At 36.4% G+C, this 26,017-nt stretch overlaps 1 protein-coding gene across 11 annotated transcripts in view; it reads left to right on the plus strand.

The window, feature by feature from the left end:
• Window positions 1–26,017, plus strand: part of ppfibp2a (PPFIA binding protein 2a) — a 52,179-nt gene that overhangs the window by 15,710 nt on the left and 10,452 nt on the right. For 5 of the 11 annotated variants that reach the window (XM_061880737.1, XM_061880744.1, XM_061880753.1 and 2 more), the window contains 12 exons: window positions 1,341–1,454; window positions 2,808–2,939; window positions 7,647–7,928; window positions 8,193–8,285; window positions 12,424–12,535; window positions 15,958–16,019; window positions 16,607–16,685; window positions 16,840–16,964; window positions 18,732–18,796; window positions 18,885–18,945; window positions 22,430–22,529; window positions 22,915–23,029. In XM_061880737.1, coding sequence (XP_061736721.1) covers window positions 1,341–1,454; window positions 2,808–2,939; window positions 7,647–7,928; window positions 8,193–8,285; window positions 12,424–12,535; window positions 15,958–16,019; window positions 16,607–16,685; window positions 16,840–16,964; window positions 18,732–18,796; window positions 18,885–18,945; window positions 22,430–22,529; window positions 22,915–23,029 — 1,340 coding nt within the window. Of the gene's footprint in view, window positions 1–1,340; window positions 1,455–1,953; window positions 2,113–2,807; window positions 2,940–7,646; window positions 7,929–8,192; window positions 8,286–12,423; window positions 12,536–15,957; window positions 16,020–16,606; window positions 16,686–16,839; window positions 16,965–18,731; window positions 18,797–18,884; window positions 18,946–22,429; window positions 22,530–22,914; window positions 23,030–26,017 lie in introns of those variants that run through there. The other 6 variants (XM_061880776.1, XM_061880815.1, XM_061880761.1 and 3 more) reach the window with 5 other exon arrangements.

Raw genomic sequence — 26,017 nt, forward strand, 5'->3', positions numbered from 1 at the left:
CCTATACAGACAGGTAGTACAAACTTTGGTGTTGTGTCATCTTGACATTTGCAGCAAAATGTTGTCCTCTGCCCCTAAGTGTGAGTTACAAAAACTACAAATTATCCAAAACAAAGCAGCTCGACTTGCTCTTGGGTGTAGTTATAGAGTTAGTGTTGACCATATGCACGAGGGTCTTAAATGGGAGAAAGTTATCAACAGGTTTTCAAAAAACCTATTGTTATTCATAAGAAATGTTATTTTTACCCATTGTCCTATAGATATTGCTAGTCACGTTGGTTATAGTTCTGGCATTCATAGGTAGGGCAGCAGAACCTCATCTCAAAGACTACTCACATTGCCACGCGATGAAAGTCACTGTACTGTATAGGGTTATTACTTTGTGGAATACTCTTCCTTTGCATATAAAAAATACACCTAGTGAGGTAGGATTTAAAATACTTCTAAAGATTTATCTGCGTTGAGATCCTGTTTTCATTAATTGTTTTTGCCTTTGCCTTGGTTCTAACTGTATATTTTATTGTTGTGTTTCTATACAGGTGTTGCACTATGATAATGTATGTTTTGTTTTTGTATTAAGATTGTATCTTGAGTATGTTATGGTAACTTATATTTTAATGAGAACCCCAGGAAGACTAGTCTGCTGCTTATGCGTTGGCTAATGGGATCTAAATAAACAATTAAACAATCAATTAAACAGACGGAGATACACGTTTGCAATTAATTTTGCTACAATAAAACTTTCATAATTAACCAAGATGTAAAGAGTTGCGCTGCAGATGCACCATGTGCTTCTCAGTTTTTAACCGTCTTAGTGTAAAAAAAAGAAGTATATAATAGCAATATAATATTACAAAAAAGACTAATCTGGATCGGAATCAGAAATACTTCAATAACCCCTGAGGGGAAAATAAAATGTTCAGCACAATCCCATTCAAGAGCAGACAAACATTACAAGGCTACAGAATAGGATCACTGACAGGTCTGCATACCTCCGGCACCCCTTACAAAAAAGGTTTGAAACAGGTAAACGCTGGGGAGGGGGCCCCTAGAGAGGAGGTCCAGACTGAGGCCAAGGAAGAAAAACAACTCATAGCCATAGCACACAAGCATAAGCATGTATCTTTGACAACAATTGTTGGACTATTTGCCATTTTTTGTTTCCTTATTTTTTATTTCCACTGGTCCTCATCCTCGTGCCCTATTTTAATCATTTGATGCTTGCCAAACTAAGGTTGATGGATGGTCGGTGATCAAAGGTTTTAGAGGCATTTTTTTTCTAAACCTCTTGCTCAAATTCTCATTTGTGGTTCCACTGTTCCGGTGCCTTATTTCCTTAGGTTGGTGTGCTGACAGACCAGGTAGAGGCTCAGGAAGTAAAAATCAGCGACCTGCAGAGTTCAGTGGTGAAGCATCGACTCAAACTCAACGCCACAGAGGAGATGCTGCAACAGGTACAAGAACCGAGCTCATCTGCCACTGGTTCAAACTTAGGAGTTTTAGCAGAAGAGAGGTTGTTATATGAACATTATAATGAGGGAACTATGAGAGGACTCTGCTCTAGTCAAAATAACTTCCTCCTGCAGATTCAATCTTTGCTCATACGGTTTACTCCCTGGGAAAACATTCCTAGCTGTTGGTCACCTCGGCAACCCAAATATTTAGGATGCCCAGACTCATTCCAGGACAGCGTCTCAGGGTCTTTGCCTGCTTTCAGCTGGGCCCGACTGGTCTGTCTGGGCAGGTGATTAGAGCTGCGTGAGCCACACCCCCGTAACCTTTGAACACAAATAAGTCCGTGCATGCCCTCTGACTCTCTCATACAAAGACACGAGAGATTGGAAGGAAAGGAAAGGCTGACGAATGGCTTACGAAAGGGAGGAAAAGCTGAAAAAGGTGGAGAGAAGGGCGGGACGTAGGGTAGGGGTTGTGCTTCATAAAGAGAAAAAAATACTCCACTTGCAGTTATTTGCTCTTGACTTGAACTCCATAAAAGCACTATATGGAAAAGGATATATGACATTTAAATCTACATGAGCCTGGGAACCGTTTGCTACCATGGGGGAAACACTTTGCTCTGCAGCAGGCAGACGTTAAAGTAGGATGAGCCAGGTAATATGCTGAATAAATTGTAACTTATACAAATACTCCTCTCTTCAACATGAACCTAATGATACAAGTGGCCTTGGGTGAGTCTGACATTTTGTGGTTAAATACGCTGTGCAGCACTGTATGGGCAAAGCGTATCAAAGGGCCAGGATAGCTTGCGACGTGGTCATTATGGAGCTTTGGACTTACTTTGGAGCTGTAATATTTTCCATGAAAAAGAAGCCTGGATTTTTTCCAAAGGTGTTGGGGTTTTTTTGTGCACTTTGAGAGATTCAACACCTGCCTGGAAAGATCTAAATTACTGTAACAGTATTTATTTCTGTGTGGTCTCAGGATTGAGTTTGATTGGCATACGTTCAAACTAACAGCTTCATTAACTTCTTAGTTCAACTTGTTTTGCTGCTCTTTCTCAGGATGTTTTTTGTCCCCTGTACCCCTGCCCTCTTTCTCTCTCCTCGCACCCCGCTGTGTATTTAGAGTGAGCTGTGGAATAGGCATTATAAATAGTGGTCATGGGTTGTGTATATTTAGCCGCTGAAACCAGTGGGTTTGTCTGAACAGCCCGTTAATACAGACCTTGTAGCTGGCTGTGCCTCATACTTAATGTCGCCTTTAAGTCGTCATAGCGCCGTGTTGTGTGTGAGCATTCTGTGTTTGTTTTGCTCAGGCCTCCTTCTCACGTGTTTGCTCTACGACAGGAACTAGTACATAGGACGTCACTGGAGAAACAGAAGCTGAGTCTCATGGGGGAGGTGTCCTACCTGAAACTGAAGCTGTCAGACATGGAGGAGAAACCAGGCCAAGGGACAGAGAGGCAGCACAAAGCAGAGGTAGGGCCTTTCAAAAAGACAATACATATTGTTGAATACAGGTTTCAGTGAGATTCGAGCTTTAGTTTCATTGTAAGAGGTCATTGAGTCGTTGGAACTTTTTTTGACTGGAGAACTTAATGCATAAATGAAAGTAAAGCAGCCTGTCCGACACATAACTTAATAGCTCGTTTTGTTTTTACTGAGCTGTATTTTCAAGGAAGAGAGAGTTTAGTTTTAATCCTCTGGGACACTCCTGTTTGGAGAACCTTTGAAAATTCAAGTTGCAGTCAGCCAAGAATGACAAGGCGACACACGGAAACCGGTCCTGTATAGCGGACCTTGTAGTCAGCTGCTGATTTTATGGAAGTCCATAAACACGCTCTGCACAGATGGGAGCGGAACATTCCCAAACAAACTCTGGCACGTGTTGCTCCTTAGTAGTCTCCATGAGTTTTAATTTGTGTTCCCTTTTAAAACCAAATTCTGTATTTTCCTAAAACCGTTGTGTCAGATTACTAGTGGACATTCCGGGCAATCGGTGGTCGCTATGAAACTGAGAGGTATTATAATCAGAACCAGACAGAATGCTGTAATGTTACTGTCAAAACATGGCCAGTCAAAGAGCCTTTGTGTCGTCAGGTGAAAATAGTTTAGGCATAGCAGGGTTGGCATGATAGATGGTGCATGCAGCACATGTGGAGGCTTCACACAGACCGGATGATTTTGTTCCTGGAGGTTGGAAAAGACCCCAACTGCCATTGTGTAGAAAGGAAGCTAATTACTTTTTAAATGCATGTGAACAAAAATGTGTTTGACATTCTAGCAGAAATAAATTGAATAGTTGATAATGATAGCAGACAGCAGTTCCTTTTTGTCAGTGCACTTTCATCAACTGCACTTTCCCCTTGGAACATCTGTTTGGAATCATGCAGGAAAAATCGTCTTTGAACACCTAATATGTGAATTATACTACACAAACACACACGCAGCATGTGGAAGCTAACCCCTCCCTTAAGAGGCAGTAAGCTTCAGTTAAATTTAGCCATGTAGGCACTTCATATCATCTGTCATATTCTCTAGACTGGACCCCATGAGAGACTTCCTCAGCCCACATCGACCATAGCTTGGTCGATGTTTACAACTTTATAACGGACCTCTGGTACAGAGTAGTAGATGATCTCTACAACAAGTAGAATCTATTCACCTACTGTATTTACCAATAACTACGGTGGCAGAGGGGTTAGTGCGTCTGCCTCACAATACGAAGGTCCTGCAGTCCTGGGTTCAAATCCAGGCTCGGGATCTTTCTGTGTGGAGTTTGCATGTTCTCCCCGTGAATGCGTGGGTTCCCTCCGGGTACTCCGGCTTCCTCCCACTTCCAAAGACATGCACCTGGGGATAGGTTGATTGGCAACACTAAATTGGCCCTAGTGTGTGAATGTGAGTGTGAATGTTGTCTGTCTATCTGTGTTGGCCCTGCGATGAGGTGGCGACTTGTCCAGGGTGTACCCCGCCTTCCGCCCGATTGTAGCTGAGATAGGCGCCAGCGCCCCCCCGCGACCCCAAAAGGGAATAAGCGGTAGAAAATGGATGGATGGATGGATATATCTAAAATGATGCCTCTGAATTTGAATGGTTTGTTGGTCAAAGAGTTTTAGAGAAAAACTTTGGTTTTAAAGTCTTAAAACCAGAACAAAATACTAAAGACCTTAACACGACTCATTAGGCATTTAGGAGAATAAAATGCTTGTGTTTTACTGTTTTTCAATCATTTTGAAAAATGATTGAAAGTTGTCCCGTTATAGGGTAGTGTATTGGACGTTTTCTTGCCCAAAATGTTGCCAAGTTGTTAGAATTTTGACAGTTTCAAAGATCTTTCAGAAAGCCCACTTTCAATGCTAATGAGCTGTGTTTGTCCCCAACAGTGTGTCGCTGTAAGAAGCGCTACTGTTGCACTATATACACTTTTTACATATCTGCACTTGCCCAATGTAACAGGTGTCATAAATGTATATCAAATACAACAACATAGCACTAAGGAGTAGGACAGGAGGACACAAGTGTTAGCATGCAAACTAAATACCATGCCTAAAGCTGACCTACTACGCTCATACACAAAACATTGTGTCTCTTAAATGAGCAAAATACAAATCGTAATCCATTTAGCCTGTCTGTCTTTGTGAATATGCAGAATATATGTTGTTCATCAGAACGCTCACAATAATGAAAGGAGGAGATACAAATATAATCAGTTAGTGCTCGCGCTGTGATTTATTAAGGCTTAAACTGTACTGTAGGAGATATATTATTTACTGCAATATGCATTTGCTTGTATCTGGATCATTCATTAGTTATGGTCAGTATCTCCCATACCGCACCTTCAGTGCACTAAAAAGTGGTTTCTGTTGTGGATCGCACTGCAGGACTGCTTTTAAAATTGCCCAGGAAAAGTGGTTATTGGTATAATTATCAGCAGCATGTTTCAAAACAAAATGCGACAGGTTGCATGACAACATGAATGTGGAGGGAAATGTGTTTCTCTATACTGACAGCCGCATAGCACACGCACAATCCTACTTTTAATAGGAAGGTGTGCACCACTTTGGCACTTGTTATAAATGGTACACCCAGTCTAAGTAGATCACCCATAACACTGCCACTATTAGTACATGGAATTTAATAGTTTGTACACTCCATTTAGCACTTATTATGTATCCAGACCCATGTACCTCGTTTTATTGACGATTATTAAGACGTAAGGAGTTGCGCTGCAGATGCTATCATTACACTCAATTTTCAACAGGCTATCGTGCTAGATTAGCATATTTGCTGAACAAAAATAAAAAATGATCAAATTCACAACTCCCACCTTTGTAAATGACTTACAAATAGTTGGCCGAACTTTAGGCTTTATTTTAAGATGTGTTGCAAAGCCTGTAAGTTTTTTTGTGTATCTTTTACAAAGCCATCCTGATTACGAGAATTGACTCCGTCCTAGGCTGGCCACTAAACAGCATTGACAAGTTGGCCGACAGAAGGTTGTTGACGAAGTCGACGTCCATAATGTCCAATCCCTTTCACCCCATCCACGACACTGTGGAGGCCCTGAGTAGCTCCTTCAGCATTAGACTGTCACATTCACAGTGCATGAAGCAACGCTACTACCCACAGCATTAAGACTTTACAACGCATTTATGTCATTACTGTAGTCTTTTTTTGGGGGTGCAATACGGATATTAATGTTAAGAAAGTGTTTTATGCTTATCTTTATATATATTAATAGTGCAATAGTGTGCAATGTTTAGTATTTCATTACGTTTTACTTCTGTTACTGTATGTAAAAACCTGCACTGCAACCATTAAATGTCTCCCTTCTGGGATGAATAAAAAAATATCTATCTATGTATCTATCTATCTATCTATCTATCTATCTATCTATCTATCTATCTATCTATCTATCTATCTATCTATCTATCTATCTATCTATCTATCTATCCATCATCCATCCATCCATCCATCCATCCATCCATCTATCTACCTATCTGTTTATCAATTCATTTATTCATCCATCCATCCATCTGTCTTTATATGTCACATGACAATTTCGGAAGTCGACCATGTCTAAGGACAGCAGAGGATAGTTGTGTACGTGTGCAAAAGGGACTGTACCATGTCTGTAAAATCAACATGGTTAACTTTTGTGATGATTTTGTCTGTACAAATAAAGCAGACCAAGAAAAACAACTACAGTACTATGGTGTACCAGTGTCCACCCAAAGTTGTGGAACAAACGGATGCTAGGAGAGACCAATTTTGTAAAGATGCGAAGAGAGGCAATTGTGGATTGCAAGCCTCAGCCAGAATTTGGATGGGAGGAATGTGGATTACAACCATTTTGTATTTTGTATCAGATATGTATTTCAGATCAACTGTCGCTGACCACATTGACATAATGGCATCTCCTATGATATTGTCCTCCAATTAGTGCCAGTTGTTCTACATAACGCTCTGTCGCTTTGGTATAAAGTTGCTCCCTGTCCAACGTTGTACATATTTTTTGTGGGGTTTTGGCATCATTTGACGTTGACTTGTTGCAGATATTTGACGTTTCAATCTTTGCTCTTCAAGTCTATGGATGTTCTCGTTCATCCACGTCATTCTACCGATTACAACAGAAAGTTCAGTTTCCCCTGTTCGAGCAGGCTTTATCAGTTCGTGCTCATAGACTAAGATCCTTCCGATAGAGTCTAGATGCTGGTGCCAAAGCCGCAACTATTTGTACGTACACAGGCAATGATGCTCTATGTACTTTTGATGAGGAATTGTCTTCCAAAATGGTCCGGCATCTAGTACCTGACCCAAATTGTGGCATTGGTTAAACTCTACATATGGGCAGAGACATTTAACCAGGGGTGGGTCAGAGACAGACGGTATCATGTCCAAGAGGAAGGAACATTGTACTTGATGGATGTTATGGGAACCCAGAACTTAGACTTTTGAGGTTCAATTGTTTTAGACGGAGACAATGCATTGCAATGAATAAACTCAAAAGCTTGAAAATGTAAATAAGATGTAATACAATGGGGTTCAACAGAACAGATAAATGTCTGTTTCTCATAAAAGATAACTCCACATGTCTTCTTTGAAACACTGGTATTTGAACACAGGCAAAAAAATAGTCTAAAACATTGTTTTAATTTCTGTCTCCCACAATGCATCCGGCAGAGCGTTGTCAATTTCATTAGTGAGCTGCAGGAGCAGATGTGCAGGTTTCAGAAGGAGATCAATAGCAAGATCCAGGAGAAAAAAGCCTCTGAGATCCCAGCTGACAGCGGCACACCAGCGCCCTGCCCCGCTACCTCCAGGTCTCCTGAGGACTCGCACGCCAGCCACTCATGTAACGCAGCTACAGAGGTGAAGACTAAACTAGAAGAAGAGAAACCTGCAGACGGACTTGATGAGAATAGCCCAGATGCAGAGCAGCTGCGATGCGATGGAGGAGAAAGTGTATGCACAGCCTGATGCATGACGTGTGACGGTGTGCACGGCATGCTTTGTCTCACTTTGGTGTGTGCGTGCAACCCTTTCACATCAAACCCTTTCACAGATGCAGGACTCCATGTTGATTATCTGCTTAAAGATTGGGGTGTCGTCATTCATGCTGCATGCATACAAAGTGTGTAGTGACAAAACAATGAACTGTTTTGTTTCTAGCCACAATGCTTGAAAGATTCGTAAGCAACATTGTTATTGTAACAAATTGTGTTCCAGGCTTTGCTGAGGGAGCTCAAGAGTCTCAAGGGCAAGGTGGAACGTCTGGAAGATGAGAAGATAGAGTATGAGAAAAGACTGAAAGCCACCAAGGTAGAAAATGCTTTATGAAGAAAACAAAATGATTACTTTATTTTTAAGTATTACTACTTTTGCTAACACTTAACTTTCCTAACTGCTTTCCAACCAATCAGAGGTGCCAGACAGCTAAGTGAGTCACTCTCATTTGATGCACACACACACAGACACACACATGCACACACACTTGAGCTCTTTCAAATATAGTGTAAGAATAGATTTAATAATAGCGTTCACTAATATACTACATTAACATTATACTTTCTGACAACATATTTTGTTCATTCTCACTCTTTGCATGCATTTATATTTTTTCTTAAGCCTTCTAATCTTTCCTCCACTCTGTCACTTTCATGTCATAAGTTTTGTATGCATAAGATAATTAATGGCTATAAAATCAGAACGCTTGTTCTGAGCAAAATTATGTTGGTAAGGTAGGTCAAGTGTTAAAGAGGAACTGCCCTTTTCTTTGGACTTTTGCCTATGGTTCACAATCATTATTAAAGACATGACGATGGACTAACTTTTTTTTTATGCATTCTAATTAGATAATCGTAAATAAAAATCCGCTTACAGCGGGGCCAATGGGAGCACCACTATTTTGCCCATAAAATCCAATAAATAACCATTCAAAAAGCACCAACAATACTACATCTACTTTTCGTGACTTGAATATTAAGCAACAGGGTATCTGCAGGGTCTTGAAAAGTATATTATTCTCCTAAAATCTCATAAAAGGGCTTAAATATGATTTTTAAAGGTCTTAAAAATCTATTGCCGTTATTTTTAATTGAAACATGCTTAAATTTCTGTCTTGCTTTGAAATGTTTTCATTTTTGAGGATGCTATAACGTAACTATACAGCGGAACTAACTGTGCTGCCCAGTCAAAATTGATTGAACACCACTGGCTGACTTCCAAACAAATCTTGGTTTACAACAGAGAGGTTTTTGGTGTTTTTAGTCAGGCTAAACATTTTATTCCAATGTGAAAGAGCTTTGAATAAATTCATATACTTTGTAAGTAATTCGGGCCTCCAATTATTCCTTCAAGTCTTTTGTACTTTGTTGCTTGTATCGATGTGAAATGGGTCTTAAATTGTATTCATTATGGTCTTAAAAAGTCTTACATTTAGCTTGTTGGAACCTGCAGAGACTCTGAGCAAGTATTAGTGATATTGGTATTATAAGCGCTAGCACAAACTTGTGTGCCTTTGTTTACATCATCGACAGAGGTGGGTAGTAACGCGCTACATTTACTCCGTTACATTTACTTGAGTAACTTTTGGGATGAATTGTACTTCTACGAGTAGTTTTTATGCAACATACTTTTACTTTTATTATAGTATATTTATAGAGAAGAATCGCTACTTTTACTCCGTTCCATTTATCTACATTAAGCTCGCTACTCGCTACTTTTTTTTATCGATCTATTAATGTTTGTTTTGGTTAATGACAGAGCTTCAAAGTAGAATCCACGCATGCCTGCGTTTCACCAATCACATGCAGTCACTGGTGACGTTGGACCAATCAAACAGAGCCAGGTGGTCACATGACCGTGATACGTAAAACCCGACTTAAACATATTGACAAGCTTATTCGGGTGTTACCATTTAGTGGTCAATTGTACGGAATATGTACTGTAATGTGCAATCTAATAATAGAAGTTTCAATCAATCAATCAAAAGTAAAAAGGAAAGAAGACACTTTTTATTTCAACCGTACTTCCCGTCAAAAGCCTAAAGACTGATTGCACAGTTCCTGTCTTCACAATAAAAGCGCCGCTCCATCGCGCCTGCTTTAACAAAATAAGAGTCTCCGCAAGCCACAGCAAACAAGCTAGCAAGCTACGGAGTTTGCCGCCAATGTATTTCTTGTAAAGTGTATAAAAACAAATATGGAAGCTGGACAGATAAGAAGCCAAAAACCAACGACTATCATGTGGTATTAGACAGAAAAGAGGAACTTTTTTTCTCCTCCATTTGAAAACGTGGACGTCTGATTCCAATCAATGCAAGTCATCAGAATCAGGTAATAGACCAACTTATATTCTTGTCTTCATGAAAGATAGGAATTCATATGTTAAACATGCATGTATATTCATTAAAACACCTACAACATGTGAACAAAAACGGCAAAATAAATAAATATAAATTATATACTGTATATATAAATGTATATATATATATATATATATATATATATATATATATATATATATATATATGATATGTGTGTGTATAAATGATTTGTGTGTGTATGTATGATATGTGTGTGTATAAATGATATGTGTGTGTGTGTATGTATATGTATATATGAGGTAGATCACCTCGACTTGGTCATTTACTAAGTAATTGATAAACGTTGAACAACTTATTGGGGTGTTACCATTTAGTGGTCAATTGTACGGAATATGTACTGTACTGTACAATCTACTAATACAAGTTTTAATCAATCAATCAATCAATCAAATCAATGAATGCCTACTGAGGCTCAATGTGCCATTTTTTTAATTTTATTTTAATGTACTATTATTTAATATATATTATTGTTTTAGTTGCTTAAGAGATATATATATATTATTGTTTTAGTTGCTTAAGAGATATTCCTGGCTCTGAATTTTCTCATTGCTATTTTTATGTTTTTGTGCATTATTTGTTGCCGTAATGAGGTTACTCATCAGTTACTCAGTATTTGAGTAGTTTTTTAACAACATACTTTTTACTTTTACTCAAGTAAATATTTGGGTGACTACTCCTTATTTTTACTTGAGTAATAAATCTCTAAAGTAACTGTACTCTTACTTGAGTACAATTTCTGGCTACTCTACCCACCTCTGATCATCGAGTGGTCTGCTGATTCTTCACTTCCTTACTCCCTGTAAGTTTATTTTAGATCATAAAGCATGCATCTCACCTGCACAGACGATGTCTGAGTTGGTATGTCGACAAGTTTGTAAACTTTGACAGCAATTTAGAACCCGAATGTGGTGAGGATGAAACCCCCTTTTTTTGTGAGGATTAGGAGTCATTCTTTATCTAAATAGGAAAATATGAACATCCTAGCAGTCGGCATCCTATTGACAGCAGACCTTGTACAGAAAATTATGTTTTATTATGTTTTTTGGCATCTTATCTCATCGTGATGCGTTCACATCATGTAAATAAAACCTCAATTGAAAATGTTTGGATGCTTTTCTAAAAGAACTGAAGGCGGATTTGCGCGGCTCCCATAGGCTCCATTGCAAGCAGACTTTTGATCGCATTTATTTAATATTAGGAATGGGAAAATACAACTACAAAAACATCCTTTGTCATGTAATAATGATTGTCAATGACAGGCAAAATAAAATAAAAAAGTGTAGTTCCCCTTTAAAAAAGTTGTTGATTTGTCTGAATATAGATATCATGATGCTACGGTATGCATTATTTCAGACTCATTTGTTGGTATATTGCATCAGACTATCATGTCAATTTCACTTCAGTCACTCACTAGCTAAAACTAGAAATGCGTGGTTTTAGCAAACCACAAACTACTCCACCAGGTAATACCCAATTCACTTAAGTTATTTAAACTATACCAACAGGTTGCAAAAATAAAGTTTATTTTTTCAAATGACACACTATGAGATAACCACTAGACCACCTGCTCAATGGCCTTGTGGTAGAGTGTCCGCCCTGAGGTCGGTAGTTAGTGAGTTCAAACCCTGGCCGAGTAATACCAAAGACTATAAAACATGGAACCATTACCTCCCTGCTTGGCACTCAGCATCAAGGGTTGGAATTGGGGGTTAAATCACCAAAATGATTCCCGGACAGGTCCCCTCATCTCCCAGGGTGTGAGGGTGATGGGTCAAATGCAGACATTAATCTCACCACACCTAGTGTCTGTGTGACAATCATTGGTACTTTAACTTTTTAGAAAGATATACCATTTTCGTCAAGTACTGTTGCAAACACGCAACTTTAATGTAACCCACATTAGATATACGTGAAAATGTGTCACCCTTGCCTGTTCCCTAGTGCGATACCCCCTGTATTTGTTTGACTTATTCTGCACTCACATGTTCTTGTTGTAGAACTGAAAGAATGGCTGTATAAGTCGACTTTTACACTGCTTAAGCTTACAATTACGACTGTCTGTTGCATACCCAGGTGGAGATCAGCGGCCTTCAACAGCGTCTCCTTAGTAAGGACGCGGAGATTGAGAGCTTGCACACTCAGCTGCTGGCGAGACCACCACTCTCCACTGAGTGCTCTGAGAGAGGTAAGCACAACATCCGGCTTCAGGCCGACAGCACCTGTGGGTTATTCAGCATAATAGAGCCTTTTGCATTCAGTATTTTGCCGTAACAGCAGTTTTAGATTATGTCTACTTTTTTTCTAAGAAAATCAATTCAGGAAGAGGCTAACCACATTTTAAGCTTTTCAGTATTAAAAAAACACATAGTAGGGTTTTGGCAGCCATAAAGGCCAACAAGGCTTTCCAGCACATGATGCCTTTTTGGCGTTCTGAATGATTGAGTGTCCTAACTCTTTTGCAAATAACTAGTGGTTATAATGCTACCTTAAAAGTTAAAGGCCACAAAGCTCGTACACTTTTGGATTTGATCATTATAAATATGCCTGAAAATTGCCAAAAATTAGGTTAAATTATATTTTTACTTTTTATAAAACGTTTTTTATTTGTCATTTCCATTACATATTCATGTGATTCTCTTTACTTGTAGATATTTGTGTGATATCTATAGATACATAAATCAGCAGTTTAACTAATTTCTTATGAGTATTGCTATTAATGTCACATGCTTGCATAGTTAATGGTTGTGTGATCCCAAAATGCAGAGACGTAAGCTGAGGTGCAATTAACAAGTCCTTTCAATTAGAGACAGTGCAGGAACACAAGTTAAAGGAGCAAACAAACAGTTAGTACACGCAGCACAAAGCAACAATAGAAAATGAAGCAGTGTCGAGAGGCAGGCGATTCTGGTGGATAAATCCTCCTGATTGGCAATCAGGGACAGGTGAGGAGGATAGTGTTTAAATGCAGAGGTACTGTCACTGCATAACACACAAAACATACCAAAACAGGAAGCATATAGGAATAAACACTAAACAAAAGAAAACAACAACAAAAAGCAGTCACAGATCGTGACAGTTTAACAGTTATAATTTTTAATCAGGTAGCCTAGGTTTGATTTCGATTAAAAGGTATTGGATAGCATTCATTTTTTATTTATATTAGCAAAGAAACTCAAAAATTTAGGAAATATATGTGCAATTAATGTGTTTATTAACCACCCTTAAATTAGTTTTAATGTTAACAAAAAATGTGTTTTTCAAAACAAACATTTACCCACATTAATGTGTATCGCTTCCTCTTTTTGTGTTGTTAATGTGGTAATTTGAGATAGAGGTGCTTTGGAGAAAAGAGAGTATGAATAGTACTTAATGTCGGTCAACTGTTTTTTTATTTATTTATTTTTTTACTCAAATTACGCATTAAAGAGAGCCAACATGTTGTTTGACGTCATATTAACTTGTTAGCTTCTGCAGCTCCCACTACCGCATCAACTTCCCATTTGCACGTGCACAACTGTATCACTACTTTGACAAACTAACAGAATTGCATTGCAAGAGACACTTCAGGGATTTTTGTCATTCCCAGAATGGGTTAGTTGTGTTAACGTTTTAATCAGATTATTAATAATGATGGATTAGGTCATTTAGACCGCCCTACTTATTAACAAACTATTATCTGTATAAACTCAAAAACTGTGGTTAAAATTAATTGGTTAGCATTTGAAAAACATCAGGTATGGAAAACCAGGAATTGAAAAAAGAAAGGGTTAGTCGTAACAAGACAAATACAAAAATATTTTTTTCATCACAAATAATTTTTTGCCAAGTGTCCATTGTACTGTAACTACATCAGTTCGAGTTACATCATCTCAAATAGAAGTTTCTCCAGTTTAATTTGATGTGTTACATTACTGATAGCTTTAAAGTTAAACTATTTTTGTTTTGCTTTGTGTTGTTATCATGTTCAAAAATAAATAAATACAAAGACGTCATGACCTTATTAAGAAAAGGGAAAAAAATGACAATATTTTCTTATTTCCCAAAATTTTTATAAAAAAAACAGTTACACCTTTTACCAAAATAATGTAGTAACCATATTATTATTATGTTTAATGTACTACTATTATTAACACATATTCATTGATATTACTCGATCATTTTTCGCATGTCTAGAGAGACTGCTTGATGCCTTTGCCTTTTTGTGCAATAATCCTTATGTCTTTTTCAACATCATTTTTTTTCTTTTTCAATTTTAATACTTTTCAGTTCAGTTTATTTTGAACATGCATACAATAAAAAGTAATGCACCACACAATTCCAGTTGTTTCATTGCAGCACAGCCGAAAAGGAGTAGGAAGAAGCAGAGCTTATTTGCTGTATTTTTCGGACTTGAGTCGCAGTTTTTTCATAGTTTTGTGCGACATATACTCCGGAGGGATTTATGTCTGAAATTATTAACACATTACCGTAAAATATCCATCCATCCATCCATTTTCTACCGCTTATTCCCTTTCGGGGTCGCGGGGGGCGCTGGCGCCTATCTCAGCTACAATCGGGCGGAAGGCAGGGTACACCCTGGACAAGTCGCCACCTCATCGCAGGGCCAACACAGATATCAATTAATATTATTTATCTCATTCGCAGAAGAGACGAGGAAAATATCAGCAATCGTCAAATACACGTCAACCAATAAGAATTTGGCGGGGGAGGGTCATGGCAGAAGTGCATTGTGGGTCATGGAACAAAAATGGCTGCAGTTTACAAACTGGACGTAGTGAAATATGCCGCAGAAAACGACAAGAGGAAGCGGCGCATACCTTTGGATTTGGCAGAGTTGTTTAGAAGCGACATCGAGGAAGAAGATTTCATGGGATTTATCGATTAGGAGTGACAGATTGTTTGGTAAACGTATAGCATGTTCTATAAGTTATGGTTATTTGAATGACTCTAACCGTAATATGTTACGTTAACATACCAGGCACCTTCTCAGTTGGTTATTTATGCGTCATATAACGTACACTTATACAGCCTGTTGTTCACTATTCTTTATTTATTTTAAATTGCCTTTCAAATGTCTATTCTTGGTGTTGGATTTTATCAAATAAATTTCCCCCAAAAAGTGTGACTTATACTCCAGTGCGACTTATATATGTTTTTTTCCTTCTTTATTATGCATTTTCGGCCGGTGCGACCTTTACTCCGGAGCGATTTATAATCCGAAAAATACCGTAATCCTACCCCTTTTCATACCGTAGCAATTTTATCCAATTTCCTTGATCTTTGTAACATAACAGTGAACAAATAAATAATAGTTAAATGATATACCATAGTAAGCAAACAAATATTCTATATATAAATAATCTTTGTCTCAATAAAAAAAATAATAACAGATTTAATTCAAGCAATTAACACATTTAGGTGAAATGCTCTTGGTATTTTGCTTTCTATCCGGGTTTCCACAAAATGATCTCAAATAAAGTAATTTCTGGTGAAAGGCTAAGATATTACTGCAGGTTTGAGGATGATGAGTTGAGAAATGCAGCAGACAGGGTCAGAATCCACCACAGGAGTCAAATTAACAATTAAAAATGGTGTTTCTCTTAATAGACGAAGAGCTGCAAAGGCTTAAGAGTGACATTAAATCCTTGGAAGCGGCTCATGATGAAAAGGTAAGTCAGCATATCTGTGTGCCATTAAATCCAACATATTGTGGGAAGTTAGCCTGCATATGGAGGAGATATCATCGTTTCTAGATGTTGTCATTGCTCACAAGCACCGCCCACCCTCCAATTATAGTACAGACTTGCTTTTGTATTCCGCCCTCCCTGAGAATCTTTTAAAGCCCTGCTGCATGGCGTGGGTCTACATGTGGCAGAACCGCCGAACACACACACACACACACACATACGCACACACATGCACACACACACACACACACACCTCAAGGCGAGCCAACACAGGCAAAGCCACACTTAAATAGGCCTCCATCTGCCAAGCCTAATTTTGGAGTGAGCTGCAGGAGGAGAGCCATAGTGAAGCCAAGCTCGGCCACTACTTCAAAAAAAGAAAGAAAAAGACACACTCCCTGCAGCTGGGCCGATGTCTATACCCTCCCTAGATGCTCTATTGATGTAAAGGCCATATGGTGAGAGGGACATTTGCAGCAGGAAGCAGCATCTGTGTGTTTCTTAACCTAAGATAAACATCTTAATGGCTTTTATTGATCTTGAACATCCTCTAATTCTTATTTATGAAGGACCGGCGGCTTGAAGAGCTCACTTTGCTCTTAAACCAGTGCAGGCAATTCAGAGATCTACCGCACAACACCAGGCAAGGTAATCAACTTGTCCTCTGCATGCATCCTGCCTTCTTCATTTTCCTCATTACATAATCAAAGGCAATCATTCCAGCAAAGTGAAAGCCAACACACCTCTGTTTCCTTTAATAATAATAAAAAAAGATACTTCACACATCCCTTTGTTACTGTAGCTCCACCTGCTGGCCGTTCACTGTCCAACGGAGGGACACATTCCAGCAGCAGTGAGGAAGAGGAGCAGGGCCAGAGAAGGAATGCTGACTCAGCCAGTGCAAAGTCTGAAGATGTCACGTCTGATGTACGTACAAATGATAGCACGGTATAGTATAGCATCGCCTAGTATAGTACAGCATAGTATAGTGTAGTATAGCATAGTATAGCATAGCATATCATAGCATAGTATACAAAGCAGTATTGTATAGTACACTAAAGCATAGTATTGAATCGTAGAGTATTGCGCAGCATAGAATAATATACCATAGTATCGAATAGCATAATATGGTATAGTATAGCACAGAATAGTCTTTTGATTGCTTTGCTTGTATCATGTTCAAAAAAATAAATATAAACGAACAGAAAAAGTCATGATGTTAAGAAAAATCATTTCATAACATTTCAATAATTTTATAGTATAAAAAAATACTGTGGGTAATTTTACCTGAAAAAATGTTGTACAATTATGATAATAGGGGTGTGGGGAAAAAATCGATTCGAAATTGAATCGCGATTCTCACGTTGTGCGATTCAGAATCGATTCTCATTTTTCAAAAAACAATTTATTTATTGTATTTTTTATTTTATTTTTTATTTTATTTTTTTTAATAAATCCAACAGAACAATAAACAGCAATACCATAACAATGTAATCCAATTCCAAAACCAAACCTGACCCAGCAACACTCAGAACTGCGATAATCAGAGCAATTGAGAGGAGACAAACACGACACAGAACAAACCAAAAGTAGTGAAACAAAAATGAATATTATCAACAACAGTATCAATATTAGTTATAATTTCAGCATAGCAGTGATTAAAAATCCCTCATTGATATTATCATTAGACATTTATAAAAAAAAAAAAATTAAACATTTGTGTCACAGTGGCTTAAACTTGCACCGCATCTCATAAGCTTGACAACACACTGTGTCCAATGTTTTCACAAAGAGAAAATAAGTCATACGTTTGGTTCGTTTAATAGTTAAAACAAATTTACATTATTGCAATCAGTCTATAAAACATTGTCCTTTACAATTATAAAAGCTTTTTTTTTTAAATCTACTACTCTGCTAGCATGTGAGCAGACTAGGGTAGATCCTGCTGAAATCCTATGTATTGAATGAATACAGAATCGTTTTGAATCGGACAAATATCGTTTTTGAATCGAGAATCGCGTTGAATCGAAAAAATCAATGTATAAGAATCGATATTGAATCGAATCGTGGGACACCCAAAGATTTGCAGCCCTAATATATATATATATATATATATATATATGTATGTATGTATGTACGTATGTATGTATGTATATATATATATATATATGTATGTATGTATGTATGTATATATATATATGTATGTATGTATATATATATATATATATACATATATATATATATATATATATATATATATATATATATATATATATATATATTAATCCATGTAAAAAATAAATAAATAATATTGATAAACTGTTTCTGTAATATTAAAAAAAAAAATTCTAATTATTATTTTTTAATACGTTTTTATGAATACATGTTTAATGAGCAACGTACAACCTGATTTAAAAGTTATTTATATAATTTTTATGCCAAATAATAAGAACCAGTTTGAATCGAAAATCGATTTGGAATCGTGGAATAAAAATGAATACAATTAATAGTCTTGACACACCAACAGGAAGTGTTTTTAACATTACCTGATTATTTTTTTTATGAAGAGAATTCTGGTCTCAACTTTTTTTAATGTAGGATTTTTTTCCCCAGTTTGTCCGCAATACTTATCTGTAATTCAAGCAAATAACATATTTGAGTAAAATAATCTTGAAATTGTTGCTTATTCTCCAGGTTTCCACAAGCAGCGCTTTCTTTTATCAAACATCACCTGCCTCTCAGAAGGACAATGACTGCAGGTATTGCATGTACTTCCTCCCTGGACGGCATTCAATGCATCAGCACACTTGTTGTTTATTACTAATACTTCTGCTGTTGTCTTCTCAGACAGGAGACACACACATCATCGAGTAGCATGAATGATTTACCAGACGGCCAGAAACAGAAGGTATGCATTTATAGGTTATACTTCACATACACTATAAAGGTAAAATCTGCAGGCAAGGAATGAAGTCATCAGCTCCACAAAAGCAGCTCTGTGAACCAATACCAACACCCCGTAGAGGCCTCTAAATCTTTTTGGACAATTTTATTCTTCTGACTTGGTGGGAACAGTTTAAGGAAGGCACTTTTCTGGTCCAGCATGGATCTATTTATGCCCCGAATGGTACTCTTTCAACAAATATATTCAAGTGTCGTATTCATCAGACCCCAAGGTACTGGATTGTTCCATTTCCAAGAGCAAAACAAGCCCACAGAGAGTCCTCCAAAATCTGTTATTCTACATTACAGTATTATAAACAAAATGATATTATGAAACCAGTTAGGGAATGCGATTTCAGCAATATCATGACCTATAACCTCACAAATGGATACAAAAATGGCCACAAACCCAACCCAAAACCATTTGTATCAATAAGCTTTTTTTTTCCCGCAGGAATGGACGCTGTAATAGCTGTAAAGCAAGAGCCTACTATCATACCAGTGGCGGGCCGTAGGTTTCCCACATAGGCCTTCAATGATGTCCAACTTCAATGATTAGCTCTCAAAATACCATAATTGATGTCACCACATGACCATTGCTGGAAAAATACTATACAGCAGGGGTCACCAACGCAGTGCCCACGGGCACCAGGTCGCCCGTAAGGACCAGATGAGTCGCCCGCTGGCCTGTTCTAAAAATAGCCCAAATAGCAGCACTTACCAGTGAGCTGCTTCCATTTTTTAAATTGTATTTATTTACCAGCAAGCTGGTCTCGCTTTGCTTGACATTTTTAATTCCAAGAGAGAAAAAACTCAAATAGAAATTGAAAATCCAAGAAAATATTTTAAAGACTTGGTCTTCACTTGTTTAAATAAATTAATTTTTTTTTTTTTACTTTGCTTCTCATAACTTTCAGAAAGACAATTTTAGAGAAAAAAATACAACCTTAAAAATAATTTTAGGATTTTTAAACACATATAGCTTTTTACCTCTTTACTCCTCTTTTTTCCTGACAATTTAAATCAATGTTCAAGTAAATGTATCTTTTTTATTGTAAAGAATAATTCATATTTTTTTATTTAATTCTTCATTTTAGCTTCTGTTTTTTCGACGAAGAATATTTGTGAAATATTTCTTCAAACTTATTATGATTAAAATTCAGAAAAAATATTATGGCAAATCTAGAAAATCTGTAGAATCAAATTTAAATCTTATTTCAAAGTCTTTTGAATTTCTTTTAAAAAATGTATTTTGGATAATCTAGAAGAATTAATTATTTTTCTTTGTTAGAAATATGGCTTGGTCCAATTTGTTTTATGTTCTAACAAAGTGCAGATTGGATTTTAACCTATTTAAAACATGTCATCAAAATTCTAAAATTATCTTAATCAGGAAAAAATACTAATGATGTTCCATAATCTTTTTTTAAATTTTTTCCAAAAATATTTGAATTAGCAAGTTTTTCTCTTCTTTTTTTCGGTTGAATTTTGAATTTTAAAGAGTCGAAATTGAAGATAAACTATGTTTCAAAATTTAATTTTCATGTTTTCTCCTCTTTTTAACCGTTAAATCAAGTTGTTTTTTTCATCATTTATTCACTACAAAAAAACTTCCGTAAAAAGAAAAAAAATGTACGACGGAATGACAGACAGAAATACCCATTTTTTTCTATCTATAGATTTTTTTATTAAAGGTAAATATAGCAAATTGGCTATTTCTGGCAATTTATTTAAGTTTGTATCAAACTGGTAGCCCTTCGCATTAATCAGTACCCAAGAAGTAGCTCTTGGTTTCAAAAAGGTTAGTGACCCCTGCTATACAGAAGCACATTTACACACCACTGAGTATTGGAACACCTCAATAGTGTACAAAAGGGGTTATTTTCTGGCACATTTAAAAATCAATAAACCCGTATCAGCAATTAAAATATATCTTATGTGGTACTGTCAAAATTTAAATTGCAAAAAAATATTAAATGTAAAAAATAAAGAAATATAATATTTTAACTCAAAATTTGTAGCACCTATTCAAAGCTGTATAAACCAGTGGTACCCCTCATAGTCGGTGGATTCGAGTGGAAGTGGCGAGTATTTACCCAATTTATTGCCGGGACAGGTGAGCTAGCTTCTGGTGTTGGCCGACATTGTCTCAGAAGATGAAGTTTCTCTTTAAATATCCTTCTTGAAAATGGCCTTGCAAATATATGTCAATGTTTTGTTCTTTTTCTTTGTGGGTTACGGCACAACACTTCCTGCTTCCTGCTAAATTGCAACTTGTAAATGGTAAATGGGTTATACTTGTATAGCGCTTTACTACCTTCAGGGTACTCAAAGCGCTTTGACACTATTTCCACATTCACACACTGATGGAGGGAACTGCTATATTCCATGCCAAATGCAAGGCTTTAACACACACACACACACACATATATATATTTTTATATATATATATATATATATATATATATATATATATATATATATATATATATATATATATATATATATATATATATATATATATATATATATATATATATATATATATATATATATACATATATATATATATATATATATATATATATATATATATATATATATACATATATATATATATATATATATATATATATATATATATGTATATATATATATATATATATATATATAAATATATATATATATATATATATATACATATATATATATACAACTTGTGATTGGATACTCACTTTGGAATGACAAGTGAGTATCCGCTCACAGTGTCGTTAACATCAGGCTACTTAGATAGGCTACTGTCAACAATTTGTCATCGGATTGACTATCGCAACTGTCTATCAACTGTATGTGTTCTCAAATTTGTCCGCTAACGGTTCCAGTGAATATCCAATCACCGGACGCGTAAATACCTCGTTCAACCTTAGGCTACCTAGAAGGCCTTACTGACCACAACTCGTGATCCGATTGGCGATCGCAATTATCTATCTACTGTATGTGCCCGATCACTTACAGTGCTCACACATTGTTTATTCTGAATACCCCGGGCAGATTTCGTATAGTATGGCAACATAAGCTAGCTGAATTCTGATTGGATAAAAAAACTAACCTAAAAACAACAGCACTGGAAGGAGCATAACGTGACATGAAGAGAATATGAATACTTTTAGATATTTAGGGAAAGTAAATTATGATCATGATTTCTGGTTATGTTAGGCCAGCAGAGAAGGCCTTTGCTGGCCCTGACGCCACACCACTGTATCATACATAAGTCAAACCTGTTTTTTTTCTTACTCAGTAATTATCCCTGCTGTATGGCTAGGAAATGACTTATTTAAATGAATCTTCAATGCACCCCTCTCATACTTGTGTGTCCAATTATTGAAAAACCATTACATGCTGATTATGTAAATATAAATGTTGTTTGTTTCTGTATGGTCTTCAACCAGAGAGACAGCAGGAGTCCTATGCTGCCGGCTCGTTCGTCTCCCACTGACAGCAGCACTGAGCGGTCGCCAGATGACAGTGAAGATGGAGACTTCAGCCAATGTAAATACACAGATATTAACAATATTATATTACCAGACAGAACTTAAGAGTATATTTGGAGTGAGCCACTCCTTTTTAACCACAGGTACCACTATACCTTTCATCATCAGTAATTATAGGGACTTCAGACCAGGACTGCTAATGAGATGTTTTTTTTTACCAGTCAAACACGCCCTTTCCCTTTCTATTATGACCACACACATCCAAGCAGTGAAAACCACCTCTGACCTTTACAACTTCCCCTCATTGAGATTTATCTCGACAGAAATAAAGCACACTCCCACTTTTAACCCTACAATAATTATTACCTTCAAACAGACATAAATACTGACTATAAAATACAATTTTTTTAGTACTTATTAAATTGTTTTATACCATGTTTCAGTGAAGTCGGAGAAAGTGAACAACGGCACTGGGACAAACTCACCACCAGGCCAGAGAACCGTGGGCTCACCAGACTATATTAAGACTAACCGGAGCCTCAGGAGGCTGTGGGGGAAGTAAGTGTTGACAAATGCTTCATTATGCATCAAAGCACTAAAGGCCTAAACCAGTGTTTCTTTAACCATAGGGCCAGGGTGCAATGCTAAAATGTATGTTTCTCAGCTGTGATCTGTATGGGCCACAGCGGTACTCAATTGTAATACACTTTTCCAACCACCAATGGCAGTAATGACAAGCTCAAACAAACAGAAGAAGTCTGGAGCTTTTAAGCGCAAAAAATTAGACTAAAGTGGTGAAGCACTTAAATTTTATTGGTGGTTTCCTTAAAAAAAACATATTCATTATTAATATTGTTTATTGTAGCACAAAATAATTGTATGTACATGTGTTTTATTTCCCGTCAATTATTTATGAGTCCCTACATTTGCAGTATATTTGGTTAGTACTTATTTTTATATCAGCCTGACCTAAACCTAAGGTTTATGTGCTATATAAATAATAGTCTTTGTGACTAACATTTGGGATAGTCACCATATCATCTGACAAGGTTAATCCTGTTAAACTTTAAGTAGGTTAAATACAATTATTGAATACAAATACATTCAAGAACATGGTTACTATTTCAGTGTTAATATTTGAGTAGGCCCTGAAAGTGGAACAGTTGGGCCCCGGGGTCAAAAATGTTAAGAACCCCTGGACTAAATCATACGGGTTTGCATGTACTAAAACATGTGCAAATTTAGTAACACACGCAAAGCTAATCTACTAAGCTTGTGTGCTGAGTATTGTGTCTTTTAAGTGAGCAAAATAGAGTCCAACCCATTAAGCATTTGTCTTCACATATATGCAGAATATATGCTGCTTATCAGAATGCCCATAACACTGGGAAGAGGAGATGCAGATATAAACATTTGATCAAGAAATAAACAATTTATCAAGACTCAAATTGTCTGTTTTTGCATCTATATATAATATATTAGAAAGGTACTGGCACTAAAAAAATCATTGTGAGGAGGCAACCTAGATGTGTGTGTCAACATATGGACTGTCAGAAATAATAAAATATTGACGTTACCTATTCAGAAATTAGTTTTATAACTGCTGGATGATTTAATAGGCTGACAAAAATGTTTCAAATTGATACGTTTTGATGTTTTTTTAATGACGTTTGTTTTTCTCATATAGGACAGTGGTTCTCAAACTTTTTTCACAAAGTACCACCTCCCAAAACACTTGGCTTTCCAAGTACCACCGTAATGACCAACATTAATATGCAGTGGTGGAGTAGGCCTAAGCATTCATTAAAAACAAGACAGAGGTTTCATAAACCAATTATATTTGATAGTTGTGGCTACTGTAACATTACACACAGTTTGAACAGTAACACTATCTTTGAATATTTAAATAAGTGATCCTTTGGTGTACCACTAGTGGAACATGTACCACAGTTTGAGAATCACTGCTATAGGATATACATACAATATACAATATGCATGTTCTATATACAACACTCTGGGGCATACCAGTCTTAGTAAATCATCTGAAACATGTACACTATCAATACACACAATTTTATACTTTACACACGATCTAGTAGATGTTATTTAGGATAGTCGTACATCTGGCCCGTAATGTTTGATATTGACTGTGTTGATATTCTGTGAGGCGAGGGATAAACATTTTGTTTTGTGGTGAGAAGCTTGCATCCACATGTTTGCCAGTATTGCCAGATGAAGATTTTTTCGCGAACAGAGAGAAACTCAGCTGTAGTCAGTTATCATCATCACTAAGGAAATAAACATATTGTCATGTTAATCCAGAGCAGTGAACTTTTTGTCAGTTAAGTAACTCTGTGGAATATTCTTTGTCAGCCTACCCTACCAGAGAAAATAATTTATGTTTGAAAAATTGTGTAACATAAAAAGCTTTAGTGTCAAGTACAAAATATAATAATATTAATCAGAAAAAAGCTTAATTGACTAACTATGTTTAACATACAAATAGTAGATGGTAGACTATGCTCTTCGTTCAATTCAAGAAACAAAGAAAAGCGTAATATAAATAATAATCCATCCATCCATTTTCTACCGCTTGTCCCGTTCGGGTGATAACATTAATATATTTATTTTACAAAGCAACTTTCAAGGCACTAAAGGTGCACCATAGGAAATTTAAAAGCAAATTAAAAATTACAATCAAACACAGTTTAAAGATGAAGGCGTAAGGTTTTACATATATCCACCAATTGTTCTTCTTCTTATTATTATTATCAGTAGTAGTAGTAGTAGTACATTAATAATTGTATTATTAATATTAATATTGTGCAAAAAATGCTTATCCTTCATGGTCTTGTTTGAAATACTTGGGAATAAAAATACATATAGTAAGATTAATTGTACACAAAAAAATAATTACCTTAAAAATAAATGCAATGACTTGCATATGAAATAATTATCAACTTAAAGTGCTGCGACACTGTAATTGTAAAAAATGGATGGAAATGCCCTCATCCGAGATTGTACCAAAGTTATGTCCCTAAATAGAATTGAAGATTGAAAATCTTGAATTAAAATTGATATCCTGGATTTTTTTTTTGTTTCTGTTACAATAAACCTACCTTTAAAAAACAACAACAATGTACTGTACACAACTTCACAACTGTAGTTGAGCAAATACATTACCTTAAACAATGGTTCTCAAACTTTTTTCCACCAAATACCACGTTAATAAACACCTGGCTCTGCACGTTCCACCCTAATGACCAACAATAACTGCAGTACTGTCATAGGCCTAAATATTCATGAAAAACAAGGCAAATTTCATATTTACAAGTAATATGTTTTTAAAATAAAATACAAATAATATTAAGATCATACTTATATGGGAAATACTAAACGTTAAAAGGCTGCACCTACTGCTATTTCTTTTTAGAATGTATGATAGTTGACTATTGTTTCTTTTGATATTGTCATAACGGGGGGTTATGCTGCGAAGTTGGTTCTCCCGGGATGCAAACGGACTTTTCCAGACAAGGGTAGCAGGTA

Source organism: Nerophis ophidion, linkage group LG02, assembly GCF_033978795.1.
Source record: "Nerophis ophidion isolate RoL-2023_Sa linkage group LG02, RoL_Noph_v1.0, whole genome shotgun sequence".
Lineage (NCBI taxonomy): Eukaryota > Metazoa > Chordata > Actinopteri > Syngnathiformes > Syngnathidae > Nerophis > Nerophis ophidion.